Source organism: Styela clava, chromosome 1 (genome assembly GCF_964204865.1).
Source record: "Styela clava chromosome 1, kaStyClav1.hap1.2, whole genome shotgun sequence".
Classification (NCBI taxonomy): Eukaryota; Metazoa; Chordata; class Ascidiacea; order Stolidobranchia; family Styelidae; genus Styela; species Styela clava.
In genome coordinates this window covers 31955076-31977048 of record NC_135250.1, presented here as the reverse complement: position 1 = coordinate 31977048, position 21973 = coordinate 31955076, and the positions used below count along the sequence as shown (strand labels likewise).

The following is a 21973-nucleotide window of genomic DNA, read 5'->3' as shown; positions in this document are numbered from 1 at the left end:
ATAAGCAACAAGGCAGTTAAGTAACCCATTCTTGCTATAACATACTTTGGGTGAGCATCCAATGATTCCTAAGATAATGACGTTCAATTTATTACAAGCCTTGAGAAGGGCGGAGGCACTAAGGCTGAAAAGAATTCTGGAATACAGGGGTGCATTTCGTGTTGGGAAAAATATTAATTTATTTTTATTTTCTCAGCTTATGTATACTTATACAGTAAATGCCCCAATATGTCTCAGCCGAATGAAAACTCACAAGTGTTGCCTCAATTCCGGGTTAGTATATTCATCTTTCTCTGTTTTTGTCGAAACGTTTAACTCAGTAATTGGGATGCGAGTCACCGTTATAAAATCGAATTTAACGATTCATTTTTCTTCTCCATACCTTCTCCTCAATATAGCTTTAAACGACAGACACTGATACGTAAGCGTGTCAGTACTTCATGCTTGTAAATTAGATTCTATTCAACTCGTATTGGGGTCCACATAGCTTAGACCAGGGGCTCTCAACCTTTTTTTATTCGTGGCCCACTTTCTCTGCACAAAAATTCCGTGGTCCACTAACATTTTCATGCGGAGGAAAAACTTCAAGAAAAAAATAGAATTCTTTCTGCAAAAATAGACATTTTTAATATTAATTGGAAGAAAATTATCACCCTGTCACAAAAAAACTGCATTATCCACTACTGTTACCACCAAATTTAACTAACTCGACAACTCTAGAAATTTTAATACGTCTGTGGCCCACTTAAAAATGCTCCTGTGGCCCAGCAGTGGGCCATGGCCCACTTGTTGAGAACCAGTGGCTTAGAGAAGGGGTCGGCAACCTACGGCCTGCGGGCCGGATCCGGCTCGCGTAACAATATAATCCGGCCCGCGACGCTTCACTAAATTATAGCAACCAATTATAGCTGTTTTGTCGATTATATTCTTTACGCAGAAGAATTTACGTGTAGACTAAATTATATTATAACGTGACAAGTATATAATTCACAATTACTCGTTTAATGAGATTATAATTTAAATATAATTTAGACCAGGGGTCTCAAACTCGCGGCCCGCGGGCCAGTTGCGGCCCGCAGGACGATAGTTTGCGGCCCCCGCCTGGGTATGAAAGTTTAATGTTAGTGCGGCCCGCAAATCACTCAACTCAGTTAGAATGATTGACGCATTTAATATATGATCAGGACAAGTAGAGCGAAACAAAATATTTTATAATCTATCCCCCGAAAGGAATATGCGGTACGGTAACCTACTAGTACCGTACCTGTGGGCATGATATTTGATGGACCTTTGACCCCGAAGAAAACTTCTTATCCTTACCATTGCAAATTCTTGGTGCTTATTTTAGAGGTGGCTTCGCGAGTTAAACCCTATAAACTGGGTTATATGTTTCACGACATCATTTTGATTCAAAACATTCAACTACCTGTTTTTTCAACAGTACGGTACCGGTAGAAAAGTTTAGCCTAGTCTATTACAGCTATTTCTAAACTAATTTTTGATTACAGCTATTAAGCTACGACGCCCAAGCAATCAGAATGATCATTGAGTTCTTTGATTCATACTTGAATTTCTGAAACACAACCCAAAACTAACAAATAGCATGCAAAAACGAGGTAATGTTTACAAACAAACATGCCTGAAAATCTTTCTGAGTGAAAAGTGTCTGAGCGTTTGCGAAAAATTCTATTGTTACGTCACTTTTTGCACCTTGCTGATTAGCCCATGTTATGGAATAAACAAGGAAGTAGATGCTCGGGGAAAGGTCCGTCTCGGCGCCCCCCAGGTAAATTGAGTTTGTGACCCCTGATTTAGACAAAAGACAACAAAACAAAGAAAAGTTGATGCTAAGTGCAAATGGTTTAATTAATGGCGCAAAAAATATTCAAATGGTCAGTCTTCACGCGCTGATTTACATCTAACTACTGATCTGTGTGATATAATGTGATTCATCGGCCATCCATTCGATTTTTAACATTCTAAAAATATGTGAAACCCGCCAATGACTTGCATCCTTTAATTTTGGCCCGCGAGCGACAAAAGGTTGCCGACCCCTGGCTTAGAGACTTAGGGTGATCCAAGGTTATTTTTTCATTGTTTGCGGGCCACAATAGTGCCAAGAATAGGTGAACGATGCAATACAAAACAAACACTTTTATTTTGCAAACACATAGTTATCAGACATAGCCATCACAGGCTAATAGAATCCGCATTTGATTTTTCTATGATGCCTATATTGTTAGCATATATTCCCGACCAAAAAGATAGAAAGCCATATTATAATTTAGACTAGCCAAGCACATCATTCAACTTCGCTATATGCCTCGGCTAGCCATAACACTAGTCCTGGGGTGTGCAAACTGCGGCCCGCGGGCCAAATGCGGCCCGCAAGAAGAAGTTGTGCGGCCCGCGGAGAAATAACAATTTCGAATGGTGTACCCGCAAAACGAGTATTTATTCTTTTTCGTCGCAAAGCCCATACCAGTTATATTAGCAAAACAAGCTAGCAAAACTCTGTTGCAAAATACACGATTTATATTACAAAAACGTGTTTCTCACTGCATTCGTTTGAAGTCGGTGTGACAAAAAATTTAAATAGCAGTTTCTTCAGAAGTTTATGCGCTTTAAATCTACTATTTCTGCAAGAACCCCTAATAATGCCGTAAGATCAATAGCAAATATAGGCAATTTTTGTGCTTGCAACTACCAGAAAGCCTGAATTTAATAAAGGTGCGGCCCGCGGCTTCACCCAGTTAATTGTATTTGACCCGCCAATAATAAAAGGTTGCACACCCCTGCACTAGTCAATTCAGTGACATTAGTGATGTAACAATATGTCAGAAGATTTTTCTTATTAATTTCATTACGAAACAACACGGAATGTGATTTATTGATTACTCGCCGAATGTGACGCGGGCCACAGATAATGAAGCGGCGGGCCACATGTGGCCCGCGGGCTTGGGTTTGGACCATCCTGGCTTAGACCAGTAGGTTCATCAAACTTTCATGTTATCTCTTCCAAAGACTTTTAACACCGCTTTGTGATTCTGTATGAATGCTCCGTTTTGGTTTAATATGTTTCGGTCTGTTTTTTTATTCTCTAATTATTCTAAAAAAAAACGACAAACGAAATAAAAACAACAAACTCATTACAGTCAAAGAACTGAACAACTCACAGTTAATTTAATGCAGACATCGCGAATCGTACATTGTGAAGGTTTTTTCTTGTTACCCCCAGAATATTTCTGCTACGGTTTCCATCTGACACGGGCAAATCCGGCCCGTTGGATAATTTAATCTGGCCCGCCTGATGTTGTCGCAACCAAACTAAAACCAAATTTAGATGTTTTTGTTAAAAAAAAAAGCTTAAGAAATTTGTTTACATTGTGATTAAATTTAGTATTAGCACGAAGCTTATTGTTTTCCACTTTTGCTTTTGTAACACTGTGAATATTGTTTATGAAATGTAACTTTTACGTCACACTTATATGGCCCGCCAGTCTGGGTGGGCAAAAATCTTGGCCCCTGGTCCGAAAACCTTGCCCACCCCTGGTTTCCATGGTTACTCGCATATTGGCGCTTGAAGTCGCTATCCAGTTCCGTTTGGATCGTGCGTCTTCTAGGTATAGCCAGGTCGCCTCGACGTCGTATTTTGACGTAAACTTCTTTTAATAAGCATTGTTTGATTTATTCATTACTGTTAGATTTAAATAAGGGTGTCGCTGCTTGATAACCAGTATTGTTTTCTCTCGCCTTCTTGCACCCAAAAATACCGGCGTCGCAGAAGTGCGTGTAGCAATATGGAGGTAACTAGTTTTGTTCGCCTACTTTACATCAAGGTATGTAAAGCGACGGAAACCTATGGGTAGCGGTATATTCACTTGGCAAACACAGACAGTCTCGAACTTGTGATAAAACTAAAACAAGGAAGATCTGAATAAAATTATGGCCTAATCCAAACCTGGTACGCATACTATACGGAAGTACCAAAACCCCCTTTTTTAGAATTTATATATATTCTGTTAAATATAATACAGGACACAAAACTCGGTAAATTTCGCATCGGGAAGTCCAGCAGCGGAGGCGGCTTCTACCTTCAATATGATTGGAAGATTATCGTTCTATATCTGGCTGTGAATCTCGCCTTCCTTACAATGAGTCTGATTTTACTTATTGGGGTGAAAGTGTATGTACCCGGATGGGTTGTATTGGGTGAGTGTATTTTGCTTTACAGAATGTTGGGGCGTTATGACCTATAGCGCAGCGGTTCACAAACTTTTTTATCAATGCGGCGTCAAATTATAAGGGAATCAACTCATGGCGCACTTACGCGAAAAAAAAGTGCTTTCAAACATGTTCCCCTGAGGAATAAAGGCAAAAGGAATAGATTTTCAATCGACAATGCCCTTCATTCTCAAGTGCCATATTTGGACACAAAATGTGGTGCACTTGCTAAATTGTTATTTTAGTTTTCTTATTGTTGTTGTTTTAAAAATTTGTTTTTCTCCGCAACTATTGCGCCAATTGATTATGAGTATTGGTATTTAAAGTAGGGCGCTCTGGAAGTATGTGCACCAAAGTGACACACATCCTGAATACACATATTATGTTCAGGTGTTGCGCCATCTTGGTGCACATACTTTGGGATCACCTAAAGAAGAAAAAAGAGACAATTATGATTTTAATCTAAATTTGTCCATATTTCCAGGCATCTGGGTTGTCCTCACAATTTGCGGAATCATTTGTGTCGTCATAGAATACTATAGGTCGAGGAAACACGCTTCAAAATCGAGTAAACAAGAAAGGATCGAGATGGAACTGAAGGTAAGAACAATCTAAAGTAATAGAAAACATTTCACTCACTTGGTGGAGAAGCCCTAACAGACCAGCGTTTACCTAAAACAGGGGTGTGCAACCTTTAATACAGGAGGGAAAGATACAAATAACTGGGTGAACCGGGCCGCAACTTTATTTAACATAGACTTTCTAGTTTCGGCACAAAAATTAGGTTTATTTATCTTATGACATGCGTTGTTTGCTTCGCACTAGCTGCTATGGCATTGTAACGTCATAGATAATAAATTGGACTCAGCTACAGGCTTTGCAAGTTGCAATGCAAAGGGATTGGAATTATATATTCACACATACTTTATCCAACTAAATTCAAAACTTATTTCGGGCCGTAAATCATTCAAAATTGGCCCTTCTACGCGGGCCGCACTGTTTTTCTTGTGGGCCGCAGGTTGTATGCATGACGTAAACTATTCACAGCGAGTAATGCAGCAATTCTATCCTTGTCACACATAATTATCTTCCAGTGGGATTCGAACCAGCACAGGGCAATCAGAGGTGCGATGGCAAGCAAATTTCTAAGGATTAGCACGATGCGACAGTAATTAGTTTTCTTTTTTCACAATCATGTAAATACACTTTGTACAAACACAACGTAAAAATGGTATCTGAGGTTTAAGGGTCGCGCGAAAAACCAGTACTGATTATCAAGCAGTGGCACTCGTAAGAAAGTCAAGCATTGTATCACTAAAAAAAGCGTTCGAGCTTAACTTGATTCCTTTTGATATGTATATCTTATCTCATTAGTGGTTGCTTACAGCTTACTTTGTGCAATCTCACACAGAAATAAATAAAGTATTCTTTTCACAGGCAACACAGAAAGAGAGTCTCTCCAATTTTCCGTGCGATCCAGTGATGAATCGGGCGATAACAAATCTAGTGTTCCATGGACAGGGTGACTGCGATGAATGCAGGTGTGTACGCCAGTTATTGGGGAATTGTCATTTGTAAGATTGAAAAATGTAGGTTTTCTTACATTCCATATGTGCATACCTTACATATGTGCTACTCAACTGGCGGACCGTTGTCCGAATCCGGACCTTTCGAGTATTTGAGTCGGATCGCACCACGATCTTTATTTTCGATCATTAGCGCCACTTTTGAAGTTTCATCTCATAAAAATAACTTTTATAGTTTTGATTACAATATGAAAAGAACTATAACACCATAATAAAAAATCTTGATTAGCTGATAATCCTTAGCCGGTCGATGAAGTGTGCTTTTAAGGATGCCGAAATATAATTTCTGGAAAGACCGGACCCAAATAATTTTGAAGTTTTGTATGCGGATCTTCGGTAAAAATTGTTGAATAGCCTTGTCTTACACCAGTGATTCCCAACCTCTTTGACACGTTCTTTCTTCGCCTCCATTTTAAGCTCATAATTCCTCCTCCACTATGCATTAAAAACCCTATTTGCATTTGTTACGATTACGATACGCACATTTGCTTGCGATAACTGATATATCTCATATACTCTGGATTTTGTACATTTTGAATAGTTCACAATGCACATTCAAATATAACCAATGCAACATAGGTTCCCAAATCTCTCCGTACTAACCCAGTGCCGCGAGCTATCCGTTTACTCATAAGAATACAAATTATTTTTTAAATACAAAGCAGCAAGTACATTCTAGTCAATAAATAGAGAAATTTTAATTTACTCAGGGAAATTAGCCACTGATCAACAATGCGGGTTTTTATTTTTATAAACTCATTATGGGGCTCCGTAAATAACAAGAGAGCTATGCTCAAGTATATGGACACGTAGAGCCACATAATTTTGATGACGTCATAGCGAAAAAAAGTAATAGTCTTTTAGAGAAAAATTCTATCTTCAACCACTAAAAATTTTAAAGAAATTGGTCCAGTAATCAAAGAGAGAAACGATTTTTTCAAAACGTGTCAAAGAAGAACAAGACTAGGAACAACATAACAACAAAACGATTGCTGTGTCCACTACGTGTCCAATAAATAACCTCTTCACGGGCTCTGTAACACCAAAAGTTTGAGAACCCTTTCTTTACAACAATAAGTGAAAAATAGTAATATTACACGAAAATACAAAGTGAAATTACTTCCTCCAAAATTTTTAAATTCTCCAGGGATTGGGAAACGTTTCCCTAGGTCATATATGCCACGGCGATAAAAATTGCTGTAGCGAATTGGTAAATTAAATGCTTAGTGTTTATGTTTTCACTTCATGTACATCAGAATAGTCCTCCTCTGAGGAGTTTTCGAAAATTCAATTTTATAGTATTTTCAGAAAATTACAAATTAATGTTCAGGTTATTACGTCACAGAGAAGATTACAATGCAACTCAGAGAATGACGAGTTATCCGAGCCCGACACCAAGCACAGGTAAATAAAGTCATTACTGTAGTTTATTGGACACGTCAGTGGACATAACAATCGTTTCGCATTTTATGCTGGCACTCTTCTTCTTCTTGTCTTGTTCTTTGATACGTTTTTAAAGTCGCTTTTCTCTTTGATTACTGGACTAATCTCTTTAAAATTTTCAATGCTTGTAGATTAAATTTTTCGCTAGGAGGCTATTACTTTTATTTATTTCAAATATTTCGGTAAACTGTAAGGAATTCGTTTTTTTGTGTGTGTGCTATGACGTCACCCGAGTTTGACACTAGGTCGCGCTACGTGTCCATATATTTGAGCGTAGCTTTCTTGTTTCATTGAGCCCCTTCCCGGCTATTTCTGATACCATTACGTTTTATTACTTTTTGAGCTTTTTTAATTGTATTCAATATATTGTGACGTCATAAATTTCCACATTTTACAACCGAATGCTAACGTACGCCACTGACAGGATTGGTTACTACATATATACGAATCGGGGATTCTACAACATGCTTATATCATCCAATTTAAGACACACTAACACGAATGTATTTCTGTAACGTTTCGTCCGACCAAAGTCATACTTGCTCAGACAAGCAGTTGGACTCTTTAATTGGATAGAATAGTCATGTTTATTGCGGCTACAGCATTCTTGCAGTATACGAATGAGGATCCAACTTTTCTGCGTTTTGTTGCCATTTGTCTAATTATTTTTAAATTATATGCTCAATAAACGAGCAATTGTGAATTTTATATTTGTTAGGTTATAAGGTAATTTAGTCTGCACGTGTCTAACAATAAATTCTGTTACGTAAAGAATATAATCGTCAAAAGAGCTGTTTTGTTACTATGTTTCAGTAGAGCGTCGCGGGCCGGATTCGGTCCGCGGGCCGTAGGTTGCCGACTCCTGCACTAGCATGAAGGCATATAGGTGAGATAGAGGGTTAGTCTCACGCAGCCCAATTCAAAGATACATATCTCACTCGGTTTTCCCTCTCCTATAATTACTTGAAATCATTTCCCATCATAACAAGCCTGATTTACATTTCAGGCAAAGTGTTTCCAAAGCTTTCAACTCCGATCCTCGCATCAGGAAGTATCAATACCAGCTATCAAACTTCTCCTGCACATTCAGGTCAAGCGCATCTACATGGGTTCCAACGACCGATGCCAGGTACTGGTGTGCTGGCGTCGAGCAAAGCTGGTCATACTTTTTAGAGCCCTAAGCCAGGGACCAAGGGCCAAAAAATTTGCCCACCTAGACTGGCGGGCCATGTATGTGCGACGTGAGAAGTTTTATGACCAATATTTACAGTGTTAGCAAAAGCAAATAACAATAAGCCTCGTGCCAGAACTAAATTTGATCGCAATCTCAACAAATTCCTTGAGGGGCTCACGAAGTATGCGAACCAAGATGGCGGACATCGGAATGTAATATGTGAACTAGGTTAGGGTTAGGCCATAATTTTAGGTATAAATACTGCGGGAGGCTCTTGGCTAGTCTTCGAACTGATAATAAGACTAAAATAGGGAAAATTGGAAAAAAATTATCGCCTAACCCTAACCTGTTACCCATGTTACGTTCCGTTGTCCGCCATCTTGGTTCGCATACTTCACCTTCCTTGAGCTATTTTTTACCTAAAACATCTAAAATTTGGTTTTGCTTTGGTTGTGGCAACATCAGGCGGGCCAAATTGAATTACCCAACGGGCCTGTAGCAAAAAATAATATTAACAAAACTGGTGTTCTATGTTATCTGAAATTGAATAAGTAAGTTTCAATATATTCATTACTAATCGAGGGCAATTTACGAATAATTTACAACATTTCTCATACTTACAAACATTGATAAAGAGGTTTAGGATGATAAGCTACTTGAGAACTTTATTTCAACCAGGCCAATATTGAGGTAGCCTATGTCACTTATGTGTTTTAATCAACACTGCAGAACAATTGAAAATTATCTATGAAAATTTTAATGTTACCCCCATTTTAGAAATATAGGTTAAACAATGTCTTTCAGGCCAGGATAGTTTCTTTCGCTATTCATTACGATTTAAACTTGGATGAAATGGGTGCGGTTTATAGAGTATGACCAGACATCTGATGCTGTATTACTTTCTGCATTTTTCGACAAAAGTCGAAAAGTCGCTTACATTTTTGAAAAATTACGTAGCCATGGCGTCATCTATTTACACCTACATCACACACAAAATCAGTCAAAATAAAGTCAAAATAAGTCGATTATTTTGGATCCCCATCAGGATTCAAACCCTAAATTTTTACTTTTTTTTTATACTGTACCCTCATTTTTACACTACAGGTCCCAGCAAGATTGAAGTTCGTGCTGTTGTTGAACGAAGTCGCTTCAGTGAGACGCAGACGAATTTTTCAAGTGATTATTATGACGAAATAGACGATGATGATGATGTTTTTTATAACGCAAACAATAATAATAATAACAACAGAAAAACTAAAGTAAACACGAAAATTTTAATCGAAAACGAGAAAATTTCTACTAATTCAAGAAGCAAATTTACTGGAATCAAAACAAACACTGAAAATTCTTTTTTATCCAGTACTTTCGGTACAAGAACCGCCATTGATCGCGTTCCACTAGTCTACGAATCTCTTTCGAACGATTCATTTGTGTCACGTGGTACGAATAGCAGACGACAACAGCATAGTGACGTAACTATCGGAAGACGACAATCTAAAAAACGACGAAAGACTAGCCGTAGGAGCGTGGTTGTTAGAAAATATTCGAGCAATTCAATAAGAAGAAACGATAATAGACGTAAAAAGAAAACTCCTCCTCGCCAGAAAGCGAAAGATTCGACGAGTTCTTCAGCTCAAAACTACGGATCAATGGACAACCGATCTGGCATTAATGACAGACGAACCAACCAAGGAACAAACGACATTATGATGTCACTACATTCGACGGCACAATGACGTAATTATTTTGTCACTTTTTATTTGCCAATAAAACAAATACAAAAATTTCTTTCCGTCTAGCGTGCACGGCGGCCAACGGTTAAAAACTATGTTGGCGTAGAAAACTAAAGTATAGGATTCCAATTTCATGCCCAACGTCTCACTCACCGTGTAATAAACTGGATAGGCCAGCGGTTCTCAAACTTTTTGTTTCTAGGCGTACCCACACAAAAAAATCGCAAATTGGGCATCGAAATCCGCCAACAAAGCAGCAATTCAACAATGACGTTATCTATAAGTTCCGACAGATAATTTTTACAAACTTCATTGATAATTGTCAACCTCTTCAGGGGCTCCATAACGCCGAAAGTTTGAGAACACTCGTCGTAGACCAGTGGTTGGCAACGTTTTTTAAGTGAGGCCCAAATAGTAAAATGAAAAAGGTTTCAAGGCACAATTTAAACCAGGGGCGTGTAACCTTAATAGACGAGGATAGAAATAACTGGGTGAAACCGCGGGTTGCACCTTTATTCAACATGGGCTTACTAAGTAGTTTCATCCTACAGGCACAAAAAGTTGGTTATTGATCTTATGACGTGTTGTTCGCTTCGCACAAGTTAGCTGTTAGGGCATTATAACATCATAGGCATAGATCAGGGGTCGGCAACCTACGGCCCGCGGGCCGGATCCGTAACAAGTATATAATTCACAATTACTCGTTTAATAAGCCTATAATTTGAATATAATTTAGACAAATGACAACAAAACGCAGTAAAGTTGATGCTAAGTGCAAATGGTTTAATAGCGCAAAAAACATTCAAATGGTCAGTCTTCGCGCGCTGCTTAAATATTAACTTCTGATCTGTGACTCATCCATTCGATTTTAAACATTCTAAAAATATGTGCGGCTAGTCAATGACTTGCAACCTTTAATTTTGGCCGCGAGCGACAAAGGGTTGCCGACCTCTGGCATAGATAATAAATTGGACTCAGGTACCGGTATAAGTTTCCTAACCAAATGGGTTTGAAATTATCGCGCGTACCAAACGAAATTAAAATCTTATTTCGTGGACCGCACATCGTTCAAAATTGGCACTTCTCCATGGGCCGCACAAGTTTTTTGTGAGGGCCGCATTCGGCCCGTGGGCCACAGGTTGCACACCATGATTTAAACACGGCGGGGCGGTGTGGCTCAACGGGCTAAGCGTTGGGAATACGCTCGCCACCGCACCTCTAACTACTCTGCGTGGGTTCGCAGGTTCGAATCCCATGCAGGGATGGTTATGTGCGAGAGGATTGCTGGACTCCTCGCCGTCGTTGGGTAGTTCACGTATCCGCTGGTCGGTTACGGCTTCCTCCACCACCAAGTCCATGCTTCCGAAAACAAACAATACAGTAAAACTAATCCCATACCCGACTTGAAATGGTAACCGGACGAGAGGCCGTGGTTCGCCATATGGATAAGCCGTCTTATCGGCTTTCCTCTCCCCCGGGATAAATATGTAAATCCTATCCTATCCTAACACATAACTTGTCAAGGGACATTTTAGTTGAAATGAACGTAATGTATGACCGGTTTGATGTATGAAGAAAAATCATTCGGAAGAAAATTTAAATGTAATGTCGGATATATTTTGGGTACTCCCGTAGTATGTGTACCAGGTTAGGGTTAGGCCATACTTTTATTACGATTTTTCTTATTTTATTTCTATTACGAGTTCGGGGACTGTCTGTGTTGGCCAAGTGAATATAACCCCCTGCCCATAGGCTTCAGACCCTTTACACAACTTGATGTAGCGTAGGCGAACAAGGGGTGTATGCTGCACATTTGTTTTTTAGGCCAATATGGTCTTGTGCATACATCCCGTCTTCAGTATTTATAATTACTTACTCTTTTACATTGCTTCTACGAGACGAATAAACATACATACATACATACAAAATTAGTTACCTCCATATTAGTGCACATACTTCTGTTGCGCCCTTTTTTGTGTAAAGCCGTGGTTCTACTAGTAATCTACCAAATCATCTTATCGGCTTTCCTCAATAGACCTCAAAAATTTTCAAAGACGCAAAACTCATATATTAAGAATTTCGCACCAACGTTCGAACAAAATCAGAAAAAAATAGAAATATAGACCAATGCTCAAAGGTTTATTACGAATGAAAGTAATATAAATAAATAAGTCAAGTTTATTTTTTCCAACCAGTAAAAAAATTATCACAAGCCCAAATTATGACAAAATGATAATTTACAGTTTTACTGGGGAAGGGAACTTGTGGGGAACCAAAGCTGGTCATCGAGCGGCGACACCTGAGGCTCGAATATCTAATTCAAAAATTTAGAACTCTAGAGCAGGGCTACTCAACTGGCGGACCGCGGTCCGAATCCGGACCTTTCGAGTATTGGATTTGGACCGCACCTAATTATTTATTTTGGATCATTAGCCCCACTTTTTGAATTTCCTATCATAAAATGACTTTCATAGTTTTGAATATATACGAAAAGAAATATAACACTATAATAAACAATTTTAATATGCTACTAATCATTAGTCGGTCGAGGAAATGCTCGTTTAAGGATGCCGAAATATCAGTTCTGGAAAGACCGGACCCAAATAATTTTGAAGTTTTGTTTGCGGACCTTCGATAAAAATAGTTGAGTAGCCCTGCTCCAGAGTTAGAGACTGCTGATATTGATGGTTAGTACCGTATGGATTATCTAACTAACACTGCTTACCAGATATTGTATAGCAGAGATCAATGCAGTTTGCTTTCTATCATACAAAGTCTATGCAAATGGTTGAAAATATGTGGGCTGATAGACATATTTGTATTAGTCCCCCCCCTTCCCCCTTTTGAAAAGTAAAAAAAAAATACACAAAAAGTCATTTTTCAGTTCAATACCTAGCAATTTTTTTGTGACTTGAAATGCTTTTAGACCCTCAATACTTTTCTAAATCCAGGAAACGCCATCTGTTGCTATCTAACTTGGCAATTAAAAATTTTAGAACTTCCCCTTTTGAAAATTTCTGGGAACACCCCTGGTATGATAGTAAACTAAATAGTGAAATGGGTCTGTGGTCATTTGTCAGCGTAACACAGGTGACCGTACATTTGAACTCTCGTACATTTAAACCCATGTGTATATCCGCGGGTTCAATCTATATGTGGGTGCTAAAACCCATGGGTTAGGGTTAGTATGGGTTCAAATATCCTTAAAACAAAATAAAATTCCATAGGTACAATAGTATGCAGGTGCAATTATCGTGAGTTCAAATGTAATAGGTTTAAATGTACACGGGTTCAAATGTAATGGAACTCGTAACACAATATCTCATTTATAGAATAAGGAAAAACAACAATACATCGTCCATACATTTAGGTAGCTGTCCATGTACCAAGGCTCTCAAGTGCCCTATACGGAGCCCAAAGGCTCTGTGAGAGAAACCTAGGGGGGCTATCCGTTTACTTATTGAAATACTGAATGTTTTTTAAATACAAAGAAGAAAACGAGAAGATCTGTCAGAGACCGAAGACTGATTAATCGAAAGTTACGGGATCCCCTGAAACAGCGCTTTTACTCCATAGTGACACCTCGTGTCCCATCACTAATTAATTAATAACTCGCTAATTTTCGACATATTTCGCCCAAAATCATTGGGTTTCTGATCAGCGATATGATGAATGCACATGCAAAATCTGGAGCAGATTCAATCTCGCTTCCATGAGACATCGCGTGCATCTAACAGACAGACAAATCAACATGCTTACTGATTCTAATCGATAAGTAAAAAAGATTGAATAAAGTAATTTTATTCTACCATTATACATTAAACGATAAATAAAAATAAAAAAAATTTTCTTCAATACAGTATATTTATTTTGGGGCTCCTAAATGAGGGATCCATAACACCAAAATGTTGGAAACCCCTAAAATAGAGAATACTTGGTTTCCTACTTGCTAGGAACGTTAAAAATAATGCTGATGGCAGTTGGTACTTCATTGGATGGCAGTGTAATGACCAATTTTCAACATAGTTGAGTCACAGACTGATTTGTTTGAGTGCATGCGGTAAAAATTACATATTCAAATTAGATGTGGACGTTCGCCACAGCGTAACACGAGGTCTTCTTTATAGGATAAAAAAAACGGCAGTCACTGATATGCTAAAGCTTGGGTGCTCCTGTAGTATTCGTACCAAGATGGCGCACAACCTGAACATAGTATGTGTACCAAGGTTAGGGTTATCAGGTTGTGCGCCATCCTGGTACAAATACTATGCGAGCGCAAAAGATTGTTTTGAATAGAAAAGCATAGATTGGCAGTTTTTTGTTTAACTGTACATAATATTGAACATTTAAAATATTGCTGATGGCAGTTGGTCATACCTTGAATGGCAGTGTATTTTCAACTCAAGTCGAGGACGTGAGCGCCTCTAACACTTGTCTCGATTGGAGGCAGTCGATCGACTAATTTTCTCATGTATTCAAAAAAAACTAACAGATTTTGAAATAAAGTTAGTTAAAAATTAAATGAAGTCTATTTTGTGTCTGAATATCAGTTAAAATAATCAAGAAAAAAAATTGTGAATGAAAATATTTGTAATTATTAATAAAATCATAAATTTACTATATCAGATGTGAAAAAGCAGGTGAATAATTCCACATAATTGAAGTTCTTCTAAATTATTTTTGTCTAGAGAGAGTACACTGACAATAAACAAATGTGAATGTACAACCAATTGAGTACGAAAGCCTACACTTGTGTTGTATTTGTATTCAAAAACAAATGAATGGTGAAATATTCCCATACCCGACATGGACTGGTAAGCGAATAAGACATAATGTGGTTTGCCATAAAGTCGTCTTATTGGACATGTTTAGTGGACATAACGATCGTTTTGTTGTTATGTTGTTCTTGTTGTTTTTCGACACTTTTTGGACACCTAGTGGAAATATTAAAAAACCGCTTTTCTCTTCGATCACTGGACCAAGTGCTTTGAAATTTGTAGTGGTTAAAGATGAAATTTTGCTCCAGAAGGCTATTACTTTTATTTATTTCAAATATTTCTGTTAGCTTTGTAAGATTGTTTTTGTTTGCTTTGACGTCACCAAACGTTCTGCGGACATCGGACGCCATTTTGTGTCCTACTGTACTGCTTCGCTTGGTGTGAATATATTTGTAGACTGTGATCTGACGGTACGGTAAATCGTACTGTACTGCAAACAGACGTGTCCATATACTTGGGCGTAGCTCTCTTGTCATCTTTCTTTTACCCCAGGATAAATATGAAAATCCCATTATGTGTTCCATGTGTACAAACTATTATTCAATGTAACTTGGTTTAAGCATTCAAAATCTGCTGAGTCAGCATTTTTGAATTGAAGCAAACAAGTATCAGATAACCCAAAATTTTCAGATTTGGACAATAATTGGGGATTTTCAGAAATTTTATTCCCGAATACTTTTTTTGGGGAGCTATTGCATGGATTAAATGAAGTCTGGCTGTTTTCATCATGTTCCTGCTGAAATTCAGTACTTTCAGCAATCATTCCTTTCTTTCCATTCTCTAAATTCTTTTTTTCAGTAATACAAGAGTTGAAAGGCATCGTAAACATTGACGAACTAAACGCTGCTTGGAATCCTGACGGACTTTGCGTTTTTTTTAACAATTCCAGAATTCCTATACGACTATGCGGTAGAAGCGGTCCAGTTATGTCCAATGAAAATTTATTTTGTCCGTCGTTTGAACCTTGACCCCTGTTTGATGACCCTTGACCCCGGTTCAAGGAAGCTTCAGTGAAAGTGCGAGCAATTCCGCTACGAATGCTCAATTTCTGTAAGCTCGCACCTTGGAAGGCCACAGGGGATAAAATAGTAGGGGGAACGTGGGACTGAACCCCTGAACTTTGAATACTGCTCTTCGAGTTTAGAAGATAATTGAAAAGCAGTTGCGTATTAGTGTTTCCTTTGACATAAACTACGTTACGAACTGACGTTTCCGTGTGAGCGTTTTGTCGTAAATCTTTCGTCGTGCTCATTTGTATATTTTCACTTATCATATCCCAAGTTGCATCATCCTCTGATTGCGACTCCTTGGTTCGATCTTCGATTTTATCAGTTTCGTTTATACCACTAGTTGTGGTGGTTTGTTCATTTTCTTTATTTTCATTCTGTTCAGTCGTATTTTCCACTTTTTTAGTTTTTAGAAGCGGCAACGTAAACTCGATTCCCTCCTTTTCTAAAGACAGTCTCAAACCAGTCGTAGTCGGTGTCAATAAACAGCTGATCTCATTTTCCCCCGAAACAGACGCCGCTCGAAACAACGCAGTATATTGTTGCGCGCAAACGTAGAAATATGGACAACTTTTTTCTCGTACGAGCTGGTACGCTGATCTGAACGATGTTACCCAGTTTTCGTAGAATGATTTTGTAACATCTTCGGTTTGCGGAATCGCTGGCATTGCAGAGTTATGGAGTTTCTGCTGCTGGCCATATCTAGGAAAAAATATATTTTATGCAAACAATTTCTGATATTGGAAATAAATATTAATTTAAATCAATATACTTTAAATTATTTGTTGCAGGCTCACATGATAATAAATGGAAGGCTTTTGGGTCATGGCTGTGGGCATGTGGCACATCGTGCTAAGCATTAGGAATGCGCTTGTCACCAAACAATGGTTCACGAAACCGCTGATTGGTTACGACTTTCTCCATTATCAAGTCCATGCTTCCAAAAACAAATATCTAACTAGTCCCATACCGGACATGGAATGGTAACCGGACGAGAGGCCGTGGTTCGCCATAATGATTAAGCCGTCTTATCGGCTTACCTCTCCCCTTTAAATGAATATGTAGATCCTATTCTAATGAGAGACATTGTTGGGGAGGATTGGGTCAGCTCTAGTTGGAATCCCCATTTACCAAGACTAACTCAGTAACTCACAGAGTGACTTTGGATTCCGATGACCCGTGACTAGAGTTGACTCACGGCTCGTAGTTCAGGCACTTCCACTCAACAATGCTGAGACAGAGACTCCAATAATAATAAATTTTCAAATAAAACTGGGGCTCCCGAAGTATGCGAACCAAGATGGCGGACATCGGAATGTAATATGTGTACTAGGTTAGGGTTAGGCCATAATTTTAGGTATAAATACTACAGGAGGCTCTTGGCTAGTCTTCGAACTGATAATAGGACTAAAATAAGGAAAATTGGAAAAAAATTATCGCCTAACCTGTTACCCATGTTACGTTCTGATGTTCGCCATCTTGGTTCTCATACTTCGGGAGCACCATAAAACTTTTATAAATTATTCCGCAAATCATTAATGCAAACTTTGTATCCGTGACCTTTCTGCAACATCATGATAAGTGTGAAAATCCTATTCTATCCTGCACCACATAAATCCCTGTTTCTATTACGAGTTCAGGGACTAGCCAAATGACTACCTTAGTTCTATTACGAGTTTGCTAAGTGACTCCTGGAGTTTTTGTACCTGAAATAATGGCCTAACCCTAACCTGGTACACACACTACGTTTGGGTGTCCGACATCTTTATTCACAATTCACATACTTCAGGAGTACCGATAATGGAATCGAAATAAACTTGCCCTTTATTAAATCCTCCCTTACCTTGGATACAATGTGAGCCATGGTACACATGGTTGTTGCCAATAAGTGATGCTTTTCATCAATTCCATTCTCCAAGATTTCTGCAGGCTATCGGGAACTGGACCGAAGTAGGGTTTACTTTCGATGACCTTATGGTGACATCTAGTGGCTTGTGTGATCGCATTTGCTTCTTCGGCCCCTGGGGAGGAAAAAAATTAATTATTTTAAATGTTTGTCTCACATCTCTCATAGAAAACAAGATTCCAGACCAATGGTCTCAACCTGTTTTCAAACAACCAAAATTGTTTTTAAAAACTAATTTTGTCATACGCTTATTACTTATCGATTTTAATCGGTAAGTATGTTGATAGGTATTTGTCTGTCTGTATGTCTGTTAGATGCACGCGATATCTCATGAAAGCGAGATTGAATCTGCTCCAGATTTTGCATGTGCATTCATCGTATCTCGGACCAGAAGCCTATTGAATTTGGGCGAATTATGTCATATAATTAGCGAGTTATTAATTAATTAGTGATGGGACACAAGATGTCACTATGGAGTAAGAGCGCTGTTTTAGGGGAACCCCTAACTTTCGATCGATAAGTCTTCGGTCTCTGACCGAAATTCTCGTTTATCTGTCAATTCATTATCTATATATTTTTGCATATTTGCTTGTTTCATGGTTTGACGAAAGGAATGAACTTTCTCACTCTCTTGTAGAATCTCGCGACCCAAGAATATGCTCTGATACTGAACAACATGCTGTTGATCACAAAAATAATGTAATAACGTTATAAATTTAAAAATATGATGTGGCAAGTAATTTTTATTTATTCCCTTTTTTTAACTACCCGTATGTAATTTATAACTTCTGTATGGTTGTGTGTGTGGGTGCGTGTGTGAAATATTTCAATTATTTTAGGTGAGTGAACACGTACCACATCTTCTTGGCAAAACCTTCCATCTTGTATACACTCTGTACGTTTTAAACCTTATCTAAGGTTTCGTTAACTCTCCCGATTCCATAATCAGTTTTCAATTATTTTTTTTTACCAATCATTTTATTGTTATGCTGATTATGGAGTCGAAATAAACTTATACTTATAATACAAAACAATCATTTGACATCATCATAAATTACATACCGGTAGTTGCAATAATGTTTGCCATTAGCAAGTTTTAAAAATTGAGGCATGGTAAAATAGGCACTGCCAAGTTTCCCACATACAGTAGAAACTTCACTTACAAAACGGTTTCCGAAACGAATTGATTTGGTAACACAATTCTACTGTACACAATTCGGTACCAAGATGGCGGACATCGGAACGTTGCGAACGTAGTATGGGTACCAGGTTAGGGTTAGGCCATAATTTTAGTTACAAATACTACAGGAGTCACTTGGCTAGTCCTGGAACTCGTAATAGAACTAAAATAAGGAAAATTGGAATAAAATTATGGCCTAATCCCAACCTGGTACACATTCTGGCGTCTGCCATCTTGTTTCACATACTTCGGGAGTGCCCACAATTATAATCAATTGAGAGTTCAATATTCAAAAAAATTCTTACTCAAAAATAAAACTTAGAGCCAAGACAACATGTGGTACATACCTTTTATCCTACTGCACCAAGCGAACGTTGACTTTGACAGGAATCTAGCTTTACGTTTGATTGTCCAATCCATTGGTAAAGTCTCTGATCCGACCAGCGTATTCGCTTCGGTTCTTGTGTTAGTAAATATGCCTTGGATCGAGTCTTCTTCCAAATATACAAACGGCATTGCCGGATCTTTGGCTTCGGTTTGGTTGGAATTGTGGTGGTTGGAGTCTGAGATGATGTGACTGGAGTTTGAATTGTTGGTATTGCTTTGATATGTGCCTGAATGTGGTTGGAATATAAATTTGGTAAGTTAAGAGGATATGGTTTATATATTTATCCATCCCCAATAAGACAGTTCAATCATATGGCGACTTGTGGCCTCTCGTCCGGTTACCAGTCAGGAATAGAATTAGTTAGTCAGTCGTTTGTTCTCATAACATGAACTTGATAGTGGAAGGATCTATAACTAACCAGCGTTTATGTGAACCACCCTACAACGGCGAGGAGTCCAAGAATCCTCTCCAGCTTATTTGTTTCAGACACATGGACCTGATGGCGAAAGAATCTGTAACCGACCAGCGGTTGTATGAACCACCCTACGGCAACAAGGAGTCCAGCAAACCTCTCGCACATGAATATCCCCGCATGAGATTCGGACCTGCCGCAGTGGCGAGCGTATTCCTCAACTAAGATAGGTATTACATCCTTGTATGTTTATGAAACAACATACAGACCTTCATTGGTTTTCAAAATTTCATCTGACTGATTCAGCGGTATTTTCTGAGGAATATTTTCAACATTTCGTTCGTATTCTGAAGAAGATAAAATTCTCTTCTTGATTGCCTGAAAGTTGTGAAATAAATATGAATAAACTAATGATTATTTTAATTCAGGGAAAAACCATGTTTATCAACAAAAGTTATTGGATAATAAATTAGTAAATGTTTAGGTTTTTGTTAAAAAAACAAGCGACCCAAGAAAATTTGCAGGTGACCCAATTGCGATAGGTTGATAAACACTTGTTAAAACCACATATTGTGAAACTTAAAATACTCATATAGACTATAACACACACTCACATCTGCGCTTTCGGAAGCCGGCCTTTTTTTTGCAAATGGGTTCTGACGTTTAACTGAAGAAGTTTCTGAATCATTTTTCTTCATGAGCAATGGACTAGCGTTAGAGGTTTCTGAAAAAAATTTAAAAATATTTCAATATAGTCCATTTTAGTGTAATGGATGCCGCTGAGTCAATTTTCGTCAAACATTATTCTGTTTTGATTTGTAATTTCAACATACTGACATATCAGATTCGCTAGTGCCGAGCCTTGTTCAGAGAAATTGTAGGTCAAGAAATACTAACCTTGGTTGTTTAGAGATAGGTTTGACAACGATGCTCTTCTCACGTTTTGACTTTGTAATTTCCTGAGTCGTATTCTTCTCATTACACCATCCGGTGTCCGCCATTGCACAGGCTTGTCAGAAGCCATTATATACACGTAGCCTATTGCTGTTATTCAAGTATAAATAATCGAAGAAAGCTATACCGCACCAAGTGCAGAAGTGATAAGTTAACTCAAACCTACAAATTGAAAATAAAATGGGCAGCTTTAGATTTAGCCATTAAATATTGAAATAAGAGTCAATTGAAGCTTAATAACTGCTGTAGTCTAACTGGCTAATTTTGCTATTGAGCTGTTGATATTGATGCTTTATTTCTGTATTCTGTGAGACTCCTAGCTTAATAGTTTTTTTTTTGGCTAAATGCGGCAAATTCCTTCGCCTGTGAATACAGAAATAACAATGTTCTTCAAATTTATCTTTAATTTTCACATGTCTGCATGGTGATGAATACTGGAATAAGTTTTAGTCTGCTTGTTTGCTATTCTACATGACCTTCTGCATTTCAAATGGCGCGGCGGTGTGGCTCAACGGGCTAAGCGTTAGGAATACGCTCGCCACCGCACCTCTAATTACTCTGCGAGGGTTCGCAGGTTCAAATCCCATGCAGGGATGATTATGTGCGAGAGGATTGCTGGACTCCTCGCCGTCGTTGGGTGGTTCACGTAACCGCTGGTCGGTTACGGCTTCCTCCACCACCAAGTCCATGCTTCCGAAAACAAACCATATACCGATAACTAATCCCATACTTTCCTCTCCTCCGGGATAAATATGTAAATCCTATCCTATCGGATCTATCCTAAATTGCATGGCCCTTCTCAGATCAGCGGTGCTGTTTTATTCCCAAAATTTAATCTCTAATGAGGGGTTGTTTGTACATAATTAAGCAGTTAGCCTAACTTATGGCAGTACTGCAGTATGGTGCCGCTATTCTTCCTGACTCAGTAACTCTTTATAGCCCCAGCTGCCTGGACAAAAATGAAATACTTCAATTTTTGAGAAATAAATGTCAGGGGATTTCCCTATATTGGTCTAAATTTTGGCGCCCTAAATTTTGACCACTAAGTGTCAGAAGTGAGCCGCATGAATTTATCCGCGCTTTTCACCGGTTCTCTCAACAGCGTACCGTATGTTGGGTTATGAATTTCATATTTATCCCGGGGAGAGAAAAGGCCGATAATACCGCTTAATTGATCATATGGTGAAC

The 21973-nt window shown here is 38.4% G+C and overlaps 2 protein-coding genes across 2 annotated transcripts; one reads left to right on the top strand and one right to left on the bottom strand.

Annotated features, from left to right (window-relative positions):
• The first annotated feature begins 200 nt into the window (after positions 1 to 200).
• Positions 201 to 10212, top strand: LOC120331898 (uncharacterized). The gene is made up of 7 exons (XM_039399072.2): positions 201 to 273; positions 4038 to 4212; positions 4709 to 4824; positions 5662 to 5765; positions 7141 to 7214; positions 8260 to 8382; positions 9532 to 10212. Exons 1-7 carry the CDS (start codon positions 229 to 231, stop codon positions 10161 to 10163), a joined length of 1269 nt encoding a protein of 422 aa, XP_039255006.2. The 5' UTR covers positions 201 to 228; the 3' UTR covers positions 10164 to 10212.
• A 3733-nt stretch (positions 10213 to 13945) lies between these two features.
• On the bottom strand, positions 13946 to 20943 carry LOC120334872 (protein downstream neighbor of Son-like). Its single transcript, XM_039402387.2, has 6 exons — positions 20729 to 20943; positions 20446 to 20555; positions 20101 to 20209; positions 19379 to 19645; positions 17789 to 17966; positions 13946 to 16647 (listed from the first exon to the last, which is right to left on the bottom strand). The coding sequence occupies exons 1-6, from the start codon at positions 20853 to 20855 to the stop codon at positions 15450 to 15452; spliced, it is 1989 nt and encodes a 662-aa protein (XP_039258321.2). The 5' UTR covers positions 20856 to 20943; the 3' UTR covers positions 13946 to 15449.
• Positions 20944 to 21973: the final 1030 nt, after the last annotated feature.